The 13,062-nt window shown below is 50.6% G+C and overlaps 1 protein-coding gene across 2 annotated transcripts in view; it reads right to left on the bottom strand.

Annotated features, from left to right (window-relative positions):
* Positions 1-9,142: 9,142 nt before the first annotated feature.
* Positions 9,143-13,062, bottom strand: part of ZNF48 (zinc finger protein 48) — a 20,288-nt gene continuing 16,368 nt past the window's right edge. The window contains exons 2-3 of one of the 2 annotated variants that reach the window (XM_008067706.1): positions 12,910-13,003; positions 9,143-11,758 (exon numbers count right to left, since the gene is read on the bottom strand). In XM_008067706.1, the coding sequence (XP_008065897.1) occupies positions 9,969-11,758; positions 12,910-12,988 (1,869 nt within the window). In that variant the 5' untranslated portion in view covers positions 12,989-13,003 and the 3' untranslated portion in view covers positions 9,143-9,968. The remainder of the gene's footprint in view (positions 11,759-12,909; positions 13,004-13,062) is intronic. The other variant, XM_008067715.1, reaches the window with a different exon arrangement.

Below are 13,062 nucleotides of genomic sequence, written 5' to 3'. Positions count from 1 at the left end.
GCCTGGGCAACTTGGCGAGACCTCATCTCTACAATAAATCAAAAATTAGCCGGGCATGCTAGCGCGCACCTGTAATTCCAGCTACTTGGAAGGCTGAGGCAGAAGGATCGCCGGAGCCCAGCAGGTCGAGGCTGCAGTGGCCAGGAGCAGCCACTGCACTCCAGTCTGGGCAACAGAGTGAGACTCCAACTCAAAAAAAAAGAAAAAAAGAAAAAGAAAAGAAAAGAAAAATTAGTTTCACCAGTAGGCTAGGGGTGGTGGCTCACGCTGGTAATTTTTGGAGTCTGAGGCGGGAGGATTGCTTGAGCCCAAGACAAGTCTGGGCAACATAGAGAGATCTCCTCTCTACAAAAAATTAAAAAATTAGCCAAGCGTACCTGTAGTTTCAGCTACTCAAGATACTGAGGTGGAAGGATCACCTGAGCCCAGCAGGTCGAGGCTGCAGTGAGCTGTGAGTGTGCTACTGCACTTCAGCCTGGACAACAGAGTAACCCCAACTCAGAAAAAAAAAAAAGTTGCAAAACAAGAGCAGTCTTTACAAATTTTAATTTCTGACACTGAAAATTGGAATATTTTGGCTGGCTGCGGTGACTCAAACTTGTAATCCCAGCACTTTGTGAGGCTGAGGTTAGAGGATTGCCTGAGTCCACAAGTTCCAGAACAGTCTGGGCAGCTTGGTGAGACCTCATCTCTACAATAAAAATCAAAAATAGCTGGGCGTGGTAGCACACGCCTGTAGCTCCGACTACTTAGAAGGCTGAGGTGGAAGGCTCTCTGGAGCCCACCAAGTTGAAGCTGGGGTGGCCATGAGCGTGCCACTGCACTCCAGCCTGGGTGACAGAGTGAGACTCCAACTCTAAAATAAAATAAAATAGGGATGTTTCATATAGAAATCTCTGTTTCTCACTTCTCTTGAAAAAAGCAGATATTTAATTCTCCCATTTTACAAATATGACAACTAAGATTCAAAAGTGTCTTGTCAAAATCTTGCCATGAAGTAAGTAAATAAGAATAAGAAGTCGGGCTCGGTGGCTCAGCCTGTAAGCGCCTTTGGGAGGCTGAGGTGAGAGGATTGCCTGAGGAGTTGTAGCAGTGATCAAAACTGACAAAAATCTTGGCTCTTGTGGCACTTCTAAGGGTATAAAAAAATGTAAACAAAGCTGGGCATGGTATAATCCCAGCACTTTGGGAGACCGAGGGAGTGAGAAGGGAGGAGGATCACTTTAGCCCAGGAGTTCAAGACCAGCCTGGACTACATAGTGAGAACTTGTCTCTATCAAAAAAAGGGCGGGGGGGGGCAGGGTGGTGTACACCTGCAGTCCCAGCTGCAGAGGATCACTTGAGCCCAGGAGGCCAAGACTTCAGTGAGCTATGTCTGTGTCACTACACTCCAGTATGGGTGACAGAGTGATACCCTGACCCAAAATAAAACCCAAAAAGTAAACAAGATATTAGGTTGGTGCAAAAGTAATTGCGATTTTTGCTTTGTTGAAATCTGCCATTTGATATTGGAATACATTCTTAAATAAATGTGGTTAGCCAGGCTCGGTGGCTCAGCCTGTAATCCCGTGCCTTTGGGAGGCTGAGGTGAGTGGATTGCCTGAGCGTGCGAGTTCGAGACCCGCCTGGGCAGAGAGACCTCATCTCTACAATAAATCAAAAGATCAGCCGGGCGTGGTAGCGCATTCCTGTAATTCCGGCTACTTGGAAGGCTGAGGCGGAAGGATCACCAGAGCCCAGCAGGTCGAGGCTGCGGTGGCCGGGAGTGGCCACTGCACTCCAGGCTGGGCGACAGAGTGAGACTTCAACTCAAATAAATACATAAATAAATAAATAAATACATAAATAAATATGGTTGTGTTATACATTTTAATGTGCATTTCTCACTTTATTTTTTTTGTTAAATGCTTATTACTTACTGTTTATTTTATATGTATTTTAGACTACGGAAATGATGGTAGACAAAAAGCAAATTCGAACAATTTTCTTTGTTTTTATTATAAAGATGTGGGGTACAATTCAGGGCTAGGTATACAAACATTGATTATGCAGGTAGCCTTGTTGAGTGATGTTCTTATTCAAGTTCAAAATGGGTTGTAAAGCAGCAGAGACAACTTGCAACATCAACAACACGTGTGGCCCAGGACTGCTAACGAGTGTACAGTGCAGTGATGGTTCAAGAAGTTTTGCAAAGGAGACGAGAGCCTTGAAGATGAGAAGCGAAGTGGCCGGCCATCAGAAATTGACATTAAGACGGGCTCGGTGGCTCAGGCTATAATCCCGCACCTTTGAGAGGCTGAGGTGAGTGGATTGCCTGAGCCCGCGGGTTCGAGACCCGCCTGGGCAGGCGAGACCTCATCTCTACAATAAATCAAAAAATTAGCCGGGCGTGGTAGCACGCATCTGTAGTTCCAGCTATGTGGAAGGCTGAGGCGGAAGGATCGCCAGAGCCCAGCAGGTCGAGGCTGCGGTGGCTGGGAGTGGCCACTGCACTCCAGTCTGGACGACAGAGTGAGACTCCAACTCAAAAAAAAGAAAAAAGAAAACAAATTGACATTGACCAATTGAGAGCAATTATCAAAGCTAATCCTCTTACAGCTACCCGAGAACTTGCCAAAGAACTCAACATCGATCATTCTAATGTTTGGCATTTTAAGCAAATTGGACAGGTGTAAAAGTTTGATAATTGGGTGCCTCATGAACTGACCAAAAATAAAAAAAATTGTCATTTTTGGCCAGGCATAGTGGCTCACGCCTATAATCTCAGCACTTTGGAAGGCTGTGGTGAGAGGATTGCCTGAGCTCACGGGTTCGAGACAAGTCTGGGCAACTTGGTGAGACTTTGTCTCTACAAATCAAAAAATTATCTGGGGGTTGTGGCACGTACCTGTACTACTGGGAAGATTGAAGTGAAAAGATGGCCTGAGCCCAGCAGGTTGAGGCTGTGGTGGCTGTGAGCGTGCCACTGCACTCCAGCCTGGGCGACAGAGACTCCAACTCAAAAAAAATTTTTGTCATTTTTGAGGTGTTGTCTTCCTTATTCTACGCAGCAACAACAAACCATTTCTTGATCAGATTGTGACTTGCGATGAAAAGTAGATTTTATACAGCAACGGGCAGTGACCAGCTCAGTGGTTGGACCGAGAAGAAGCTCCAGGGCACTTCCCAAAGCCAAACTTGCACCAAAAAAAGGTCATGGTCACTGTTTGGTGGTCTACTGCTGGTCTGATCCACCACAGCTTTCTGAATCCCAGTGAAATCATTACATCTGAGAAGTATACTTAGCAAATCCATGAGAGACACCAAAACTGCAACACCTGCAGCCTGCATTGGTCAACAGAAAGGGCCCAATTCTTCTCTATGACAACACCCGACCACACATTGCACAACCAATGCTTCAAAAGTTGAATGAATTGGGCTACAACGTTTTACCTCATCTGCCATATTCACCTGACCTCTCGCCAACCAACTATCACTTCCTCAAGCATCTTGACAACTTTTTGCACCACAACCAGCAGGATGCAGAAGATGCTTTCCAAGAGTTTATCAAGTCCCAAAGCACGGATTTTTACGCCACAGGAATAAACAAACTTATTTCTCATTGGCAAAAATGTGTTGATTATAATGGTTCCTATTTTGATTAATACAGATGTGTTTGAACCTAATGATTTAAAATTCACACTCTGGGCCAGGCGCAGTGGCTCAAGCCTGTAATCCCAGGACTTTGGGAGGCTGAGGCGAGAGGATGGCCTGAGCCCAGGGGTTCGAGACCAGCTTGGGCAACTTGGTGAGACCTCGTCTCCACACGCACACACACACAAAAATTAGCCAGGTATGATAGCGCTTGCCTGTAGTTCCAGCTTCTTGGAAGGCTGAGGTGGAAGGATTGCCTGAGCACAGGAGGCTGAGGTGATCTGTGATCGTGCTACTGCACTCCAGCCTGGGTGACAGAGTGAGACCCTGACTAAAAAACAACACAATGCTGGGTGCAGTGACTCACGCCTATAATCCCAGCACTTTGGGAGTCCAAGGCAAGACGATTGCCTGAATCCATGGGTGATGCATAGGTTCATGGCGTTTTTACTGTGACAAAAAAGCCTGAACTTTTTTTTTTTTTTTTTTTGAGTTGGAGTCTCACTCTGTTGCCCAGACTGGAATGCAAGTGGCCGCTTCCGGCCACCGCAGCCTCGACCTGCTGGGCTCCGGCGATCCTTCCACCTCAGCCTTCCGAGTAGCCGGAATTACAGGCATGCGCTACCACACCCAGCTGATTTTTTTATTTATTGTAGAGATGAGGTCTCGCTGCCCAGGCGGGTCTCGAACCCGCGAGCTCAGGCAATCCACTCACCTCAGCCTCCCAAAGGCCCGGGATTACAGGCTGAGCCACCGAGCCCGGCTAAGCCTGAACTTTTAAAAAGGTTTTCCTAAACGTGGAGAATCACTCGGATCAAAGTGACCCTCTTTGAGACGACAAAACCATTTTCTTGCTGTGCTTTCTCCGATGCCATTTTTCCTGTAGAGGGCACAAATGTTTTGGGCCGCCTCTGCTGCCTTTATTTCTCTGTTAAACTCAACCCGAAAAATATGTTGGAAGTGTTCATTTTTTTCTACTTGACATTCCATCTTCTTTAGCCTACAGACAACACTAACTTTCTTCAAATCTGCAAAATGCAAAGGTGTATTCACAAGCACAACAGTGTCACTCCAAATGACAAACAATAAACTCAACACAGTAGTGTTGCTGTGCTAAAAAAAAAAAAAAGCTACAAACTTATACATCAGTCTAATAAGCTAGATGGAGAACTAAGTAAGGGCCAAATTATGACTGGAACCCCACCTCTAGTGAAGGCAAGTCCTCTTGCCCTGATTCAGAGAGAGTAAGTAAGGACACAGCCAGGAGCCCGCCACTGGGGCAGTGACGTCCCTGCTGGAAGGTGCCTCCTGCTGTTTGGAACAGGTACTTGCAAAGGAAAGGGAAAGGGCTCCAGCCATTTGCTCTACAACCGTATACAGGTATCTTGTTGCAACCGATCTAATTTCTGTTCTTGAGAAGTTCATTGTCTAGTAAAGAAGATTATGATTTTAAAATATAGGCCAGGCTCGGTGGCTCAGCCTGTGATCCCAGCACTTTGGGAGGCCGAGGCGAGTGGATTGCCTGAGCTTGTGGGTTCGACACCAGCCCAGGCAACTTGGTAAGACCTCGTCTCTACAATAAATTTTAAAAATTAGCCGGGTATGGTAGGGTGCACCTGTAGTTCCGGCTACTAGGAAGGCTGAGGCGGAAGGATCACCGGATCCCATGCAGTTTGACGCTGGGGTGGCCGTGAGTATGGCACTGCACCCCAGCCTGGGTGACAGATTGAGACTCCAACACACACAAAAAATATATATATATGAATGTACATCATGAGTCATATATCTATGAAAAGGATAATAAGCCGGGTTCAGTGGCTCAGCCTGTAATCCCGCACCTTTGGGAGGCTGAGGTGAGTGGATTGCCAGAGCCCGCGGGTTCAAGACCCGCCTGGGCATCGAGACCTCATCTCTACAATAAATCAAAAAATCAGCCGGGCGTGGTAGCGCGCGCCTGTAATTCCGGCTACTTGGAAGGCTGAGGTGGAAGGATCGCTGGAGCCCAGCAGGCAAGGCTGCGGTGGCCGGGAGCGGCCACTGCACTCCAGTCTGGGCAACAGAGTGAGACTCCAACTCAAAAAAAAAAAGAAAGAAAAGAAGGACAATAGATGTTCTGGCAGAACTGTGGAGTGAGTGACTAACTCTCTTGAGGGCAGTAGGTACTGGGTGCAAGCCTCACTGAGGAAATAAAAGTGATAGGCCTTCAAAGATGAGTGGGTGCAAGGTGTGGTGGTGTGCACCTGTACTTCCAGCTCTGAGGCAAGAGGATCACTTGAGCCCAGGAGTGTGAGGATATAGTGGGCTATGATCGTACCTGTGAATAGCCACTGCAGTCCACCCTGGGCAACACAGCTAGGCCCCATTTGACAAATTTTTTTAAAAAACAAAAAACAAAGGTAAGTGGGAGTTTGCTAGTTTGTGGAATTGTAAACTCTTGTGAAGCACATTCATGCTTCAAGGACGACTTTCACAAAGCATTTAGCAAGGCCTGTGGGTGCTAGGCCCCTTTCACCACTGAGAGAAAATCGAATGTCGAAAAGTCTGTGTTGCCGGGCTCGGTGGCTCAGCCTGTAATCCCGCGCCTTGGGAGGCTGCGGTGAGTGGATTGCCTGAGCCTGTGGGTTCGAGACCCGCCTGGGCAACTTGGAGAGACCTCAACTCTACAATAAATCAAAAAATTAGCCGGGCGTGGTAGCGTGCACCTGTAGTTCCAGCTACTTAGAAGGCTGAGGCGGAAGGATCACCGGAGCCCAGCAGGTCGAGGCTGCAGTGGCCTGGAGCAGCCACTACACTCCAGTCTGGGTGACAGAGTGAGACCCCAACTCAAAAAAAAAAAAAAGAAAAGAAAAGTCTGTGTCTGAGTCCTCATTGCCCTGCTTTTCACTCTGTGACTTCAGCTTCACTACTTTTCCTTCAGTTCTTGACTCTCACTTGGTGCATATTCTACTCTCCATCTCCCATCCCATTCTCTACCTCCTCCTTTCTTAGCTTTCTCCAACTCAATCTTAGGTCCTTAGTTTAATCGGAAAAGCCTCTGCATCACACAGGATTCTCTCTTGCATGTATGTTTCCTGGATAGTCCTCATTACACTTGTAATGATTTGTTCAATGTCTATCTGCTGCATAAAAACTGAGGGCAGATCTCTAAGACTTACAGTTACTCGACCCCTGACCTCTGGAAAGAGACGTTGTTCACCAAGTCTCCTTATCAGGAATTCACTGACCATCTCGTCAAGACCCACACCAGAGTCTCCATGCAGAGGACCTAGGCTCCAGCGGTGGCAACGACATAGGGTTTTCATACAAAAAAAATAAAGTGAACCAAGCCACCCCCCGCAAAAAAAAAAAACAAACAAAAAAACAAACTGAGGGCAGGCCATTGCCAGGACATCACTGTCATTACCTTGCTAAGCTATGGTGTGGCAACGTGCTCTTTGAGCTATGGCCAGGCCATGTTTCCTGGCTTTGGCAACCTTCCCTACTTCGGGGAGGTGAATCTTCTCTTTCTAATTTACTTTCTAAATAAACTATATTTTCTAATCTTAAAAAAAAATTGAGGGCAGGAGGCTGGGCGTGGTGGCTCACACATGTAACCCTAGCATTTTGGGAGACCAAGGCAAGAAGATTGCCCGAGCCCAGGAGGTCAAAACTAGCCTAGAGAACATAGTGAGAACTTGTCTCTACAAAATATCAAAAAAATTAGTCAGACATGGTGGTGCGTGCATGTAGTCTCAGTTACTTGGGAGGCTGAGGCGGAAGGATTGCTTGAGACCAGGAGGTCAAGGATGAGGTAAGTCATGAGCCTGAGTGACAGAGTGAGACTCTGACTCAAAAACAAAAACTAAAAATTGAGAGCAGGGACTTTGTCTTATTTTATCTTTCTGTCCCCAGTACCCAGCACACAGCGCATAATGCAGTTGAGTGAGTGACTAATTATCCTCAAGAAGCTCTAAAAAAAAAAAAAAACAGAAGAAGCTCTAGATGTGTTCAGTGCTCAGACAGGGATTGCTCAGAGAGGGGGATTCTAATCCGGACTGGAGAGTTAGAGAAGGCTTCAGGTGTTTTGACAGGAGAGGTTCACGAGGGGTAAGGTAGGGGTGGAGGAGTATTTCAACTAAAGAAACACGTAAGAGGCTCAGGGTTGAAATCACACAGAGGGCATGTGTAGATGCAGCGGGTTTTTGTTTTTTGAGGCAGAGTCTCACCCTTGCCCAGGCTAGAGTGCAATGGCATGCTCACGGCCACCGCAGCCTCGACCCGCTGGGCTCAAGGGATACTTCCACCACAGCCTTCTGGGTAGCTGGAACCACAGGCGTGCGCCACCACGCCCAGCTAACTTTTTGATTTATTGTAGAGACGAGCGCTCTCCAAGTTGCCCAGGCTGGTCTCGAACCCATGAGCTAAGGCGATCCTCTCGCCTCCGCCTCCCAAGGTGCTGGGATTACAGACGTGAGCCCCCGCGCCGGGCAGCGGGGATTTTAATGGGGGAGTGTCAGTTTACAAAGTTCACCGAAGGACGGCTTGGAGGTCAAACTGGTAGGGAAGGGAAACCAGCCCGGGAGGACCTTCGAAAAGCCCCAAAGGGCTCCATTAAGGCCAGTGGGAAGCCGTCAAGAGCCTTAGGCCTGAACGCAAAGTTACAGAGTCTCGAGCGCGCTGGGAAGAGATCGGACAGCCGGGAAGAACCGCACCGGAGCCCGCTTCCTACGGTTTCCAGGGAAACCAGGCGACGGCGAAGGTCTCGCGAGAACTTCGCTCGGGGACTGCTCGGCACGCTGAATCGCTGAGACGCCAGGACCCGCGAGCTTGCAATCCTGCACCTCGTTGCTTAGATGGGTGAACTGCCCTCGGCTTCTTTTTCTGTCCCTGGCCAACGAGGCCAGTTCCCCTCCCTCTCCTCCTAATTGGCGCTGTCGGAAAACGCTAGGAATTGGGAGACCTGTTCCCGAGGGCCCACTGGTCGCTGGGAAATACTGTTGCTTTTTCCTCTTTAGGCCGCCCCCTTGCGTTGGGGGGGGGGGGCGTGCAGCTAAATAACTTGTTTCTCGATACATTAAAAAAAAAAAAAAGCCTCAGGGAGGCGCGGTTTCCCAAGACCCCGTAGGCGGGGTATCAGGGTCGGGCAGTCACCGGGCAGCCGTCGCCACAGCAACGGCGCTCACGGACCACTCCTCCCCTCTTCCCTGTGGCTCGCCCTCCCACCGCGGCGCCGCGCGTTTCTCCTTTTAAGGGTCGCGTTTACTGCTGTGGCTTAGGTGGTGCCTGTGGGCGGCCAGACCTTAGGCGTAGTTGATGGACCTGGCGGCCGTTTTTGAACCAAATGTCCGACTTAGAAAGCGGCCGACGATGCCAAGGCAACCTCTTTCTTTCATGGGCTCAGAGGACAAGGGCAAATTCACGCATGCCTTGAGGATTTTGCCGTGGCGACCCCTTACACCTTCCTTCTCCAACCCTTTGCCTGCGTGTACACATGCCTGCGTGTACACAGACACACACACACAGTCCAAGCCTCAGACAAGAAGCAGTTTATTGGCAAGGAGACACACGGAACTGTGGCTGTCGGGCCTCGTAAGCTTCCCTGGCCTCTCAGGCCTCTCCTCACTGCAGTCCTGCCCTTCTCCCAGACAGCTGGTCTCTACTGTCTACCAGGACCTGGGGTTGGCATCAAGATTGGATGCCCTTTGCTGCCTCTGGTCTATTCTGCCAGTGTCCAGGTGTCAGGGTGGATTGGGACTCCCAAGAGCACATAGGTCTGGACTCCATCTAAGAGTGCCCTTCTTGGCTAAGATAATGTCCCATGGCCTGAGGTTAGGGATGGGTACTACCTACCACACAGCAATACTAGCTCCATCAGGATGATCAAGATGCCCCTGCCTTATTCTGTCATCTAAATTCCAGAAGTCCCATTGCTGCAGCTCATAAGGTCAAACAAGCCCTGGTTCCGGTGTCGGCCTCACAGGGCAAGGTTGAGAGGGGTCAATTCTTAACAGATAGAGGCAGCAGGAATTTAGGGTTCTTTGAGAGTCCTCAGGCTAAGGCCAGCTTATCCCTTCAACAAGTATTTATTGAGTGCCTCCTGTGTGTTAGGCAGAGTCCTATAAGCTGCAGGTACAGCCCATACTGGCAGAGTCCTGACAGAGCCCAGCTAATAAGTTTCCTGAGCTTCAAGGTTATCGTCTCCAATCTCTATTTCTATCTATTCACTCCTTTCTCCCATTTCTTTCCCTCCTCCTCCCTCCCACCACCTCCCAGGCCCTTTCTTCATGGCTCCAGCAGCAGCAGCAGAGACCCTTCCTTTGGTCTCCTGGGCCTCCACCCTCCCTGCCTGGACCCCATCATTCCAGTTCTGTTGGTGGTTCCTCCTTGAGGGGCATTGCCCTATCATCACTTATCCCAAAGGGTCTCAGGACCAAGTGCCCACGCTGGTGCTTGATACGGGCAGAACTGTCACCAAAACCCTTGCCACACTCTGCACACTTGTATGGCTTCTCCCCGGTGTGTGTGCGCCTATGTTTGACCAGATCTGAGCTCCGGGGGAACTCTTTCCCACAGAAGCTACACACATGGGGCTGGCTGGGTCCAGAAGGCTGGGCCCGAACTCGGGGTCGTGGGGCTGTGGGTGCTGGGCCAGGTGGGTTGTGTGGGCGCAGGAGAGTGGACGGTGGTGGTGGCCGGGCCCGTTCACCACGGTGTGTGCGGAGGTGCTTGACTCGGGCTGAGCTGTCAGCAAAGCCCTTGCCGCATTCAGGACAGAGGTAGGGTTTCTCCCCTGTGTGTACACGATGGTGTTTCACCAGGTCAGAGCTTCGGCGGAAGCCCTTGCCACACTCAGGGCACTTATGGGGCTTGTCGCCTGCCAGCGGTGGGGGTGGCTCCCCAGCCTGTGGGCCCCCAGGCTCTGGCTCCAAGCCAGGCAGGCCAAAAGGCTCACCCGAGTGTGAAGGGCTTCGAGGTGTCAGCGGGGGGCTGGTACCCAGAGGAGGCGGGGGTGGGCTGGGAATTAGTGGGGGCAGGGGGTAGCCTGGGAAGCTGAAGTCCTGGGGCTCCATGTGAGTGAGCCGGTGGCGAAGAAGGGTGGAGCTGAGGCTGAAGGTGCGGTCGCATTCCGGGCAGGCATGAGGCCTCTCACCACTGTGGGTGCGGAGGTGCTTGACTCGGGCGGAGCTGTCGGCAAAGCCCTTGCCACACTCAGGGCATAGGTAGGGCTTCTCGCCTGTGTGCACCCGCAGGTGCTTCACCAGGTCTGAGCCCCGGGCAAACTCCTTTCCACACACGTCACAGCCAAAGGGCTTGGGCCCCAGGTGACTGCGCTGGTGGCTGAGCAGGCTGCAACTGAGCACAAACCTTTTGCCACAATCAGGGCAGATATATGGCTTGTCCTGGGCCTTGGGTCCCTGTGCAGCTGCCGTGGCTGCCCGAGATGGCTGCCGCTGGGGCACCACTGGCCGGGGGGGCTGCTCCCCCCGGTGTGTCCGCTGGTGCTTTATGCGGGCAGAACTGTCGCCAAAGCCCTTGCCGCAGATGCCACACTTGTAGGGCTTCTCACCCGTGTGTGTCCGCTGGTGTTTCACCAGGTCAGAACTCTGCCGGAAGCTCTTGCCACATTCACCACAGATAGTAGGGCGCTCACCAGCAGGGATCCGAGACCGAGGAATCTTTGGGGGACCCTGGGCTGGTGGCCGAGCTCTATAGGGCTTCTCACCACTATGAGTTCGCTGATGTTTGATACGAGCAGAGCTATCTCCAAAACCCTTGCCACAGACTCCACACTTATAGGGTTTCTCCCCTGTGTGGGTCCGCTGGTGTTTCACCAGATCTGACATCTGCCGGAAGCTCTTGCCACACTCGCCACACACAGCAGCAGCCCGATCACTACTAGCCTGGCCCCAGCGTGGTTCTCCCAGGAGCCGGGGGGGGCCTCTGTCCCGAGGCTGAGACTTTGCTAGCCCTTCTCTCTGGACCCACAAGTCATCCCAAGTCTGGATGCCTTCAGGTTTGAGAGAGGCATTTCCTACTTCATGACCTGGGGTCAAATCTTCTTCTTCCTTGAACCCCAAGTCATCCTCCTGTGGGGTATGTTCAAACTCATCCGGCTCAGAAATCTCCACATTCTCACTCCCTAGACCTGGGGAAAGAAAAGGAAGTTGAAGACCCTGCCTTTGGCTCAGTCCTTATCTTTGATAGGAACCACCCCAGAAAGACTTCCTTGACAATCTCTGATCACAAGACTCTCTCTCATGAGCCCTGTCTCCTCCAGACTTCTGGAGTACTTATTGTCTGTGCCTCTCAATAATAATCACTTCCTTTTACTATGCCCTTAATATATGCCATCACTGAACTAAGCATGATTAAATCCTAGCAAACAATCCTGTGAGATAATGCTAATACTACCCCATTTTATAAGCATGGAGACTCAGAGTATTTAAGTGGCTTGCTCAATGTTAGAAAGGTTAGAAAGTATCAAGGCCTGGTTTCTAACTCAGATATCTATCTGACACCCATGCCTGTGTTAATTGCTACATTATATTGTCTGTATTTGAAAAACCTGATATTTGCCATTTCCATATTTTGTTACATTAGCCCATTTGGTAATTGACTATGTCAGTCGTCTAAGAGAGGACCCAGATATACATTTGTCCCTCAAGATGCTTAAGGCTTGCAGAAGAGATAAGATAAAGTATCAATAATTATAATTGGGGGTTCAGAGTTAACTGTGTCATCACAAAGGAGATAAGGAGACCACTGGCATTCATAGCCAAGCAAAGAGAAAACCACGGAGGGGAGTGATGATAATGCGGGGAAAGGACGAAGGACCAGTCTGAGCATGTAGGGTTTGGATTGAACACGAGGCTAAGGTTTTTAATTAGTACAGGAGAGGGAAGCTAGGGAAGATTTTTGAGAAAAGATACAGGATTAAAGCTGGACTTAGATTAATCTGGCTGTAGAGTACATCGCTGGAGAGAAAGGGGCAGAGGGGAAGAAGCTATTGCAATTGCCAGGATGAGGCAGAATGAAGCCTGAAGTAGGGCAGAGGCAGTGAGGATGGTGATGACCGTGGGGGAGGGGAGAGAGTCCTTGAAAAGATGCCCCACCGCCTGGCGCACAGTAGGTGCTCAGAAACCTTGGCTCCCTCCCTCGGTTTTTGCTGCCCTCCCCCTCCCTCCCTGGAAGCACAGCTCATATCCGATTTTTCTGGGTCTCGGCCGGGCAAAGCCCAGCACCAGGTCCCCACCCGGCCAGTACCTGACCATGGCGGCGCACGGCCGCGACCCTCACCTGTGCGCGCGCTCCTCAGCTGCTCCCTCTTCTCCGGGCCGTGGAGATCCGGGCCCCAGGGCTCCACCGCGTGCTCCATCGCCGGCACGCAGCCCTGAGCAAGGGGACAGACACATAATCCTGCGGTCACACAGCCGTGTACGGCCCGCGGCG

This window comes from Carlito syrichta, unplaced genomic scaffold (genome assembly GCF_000164805.1).
Source record: "Carlito syrichta isolate Samal-C Ts95f unplaced genomic scaffold, Tarsius_syrichta-2.0.1 Scaffold107890, whole genome shotgun sequence".
NCBI lineage: Eukaryota > Metazoa > Chordata > Mammalia > Primates > Tarsiidae > Carlito > Carlito syrichta.
Note: the sequence above shows the minus strand (reverse complement) of the source record. Positions and strands in the feature narration are given on the sequence as shown.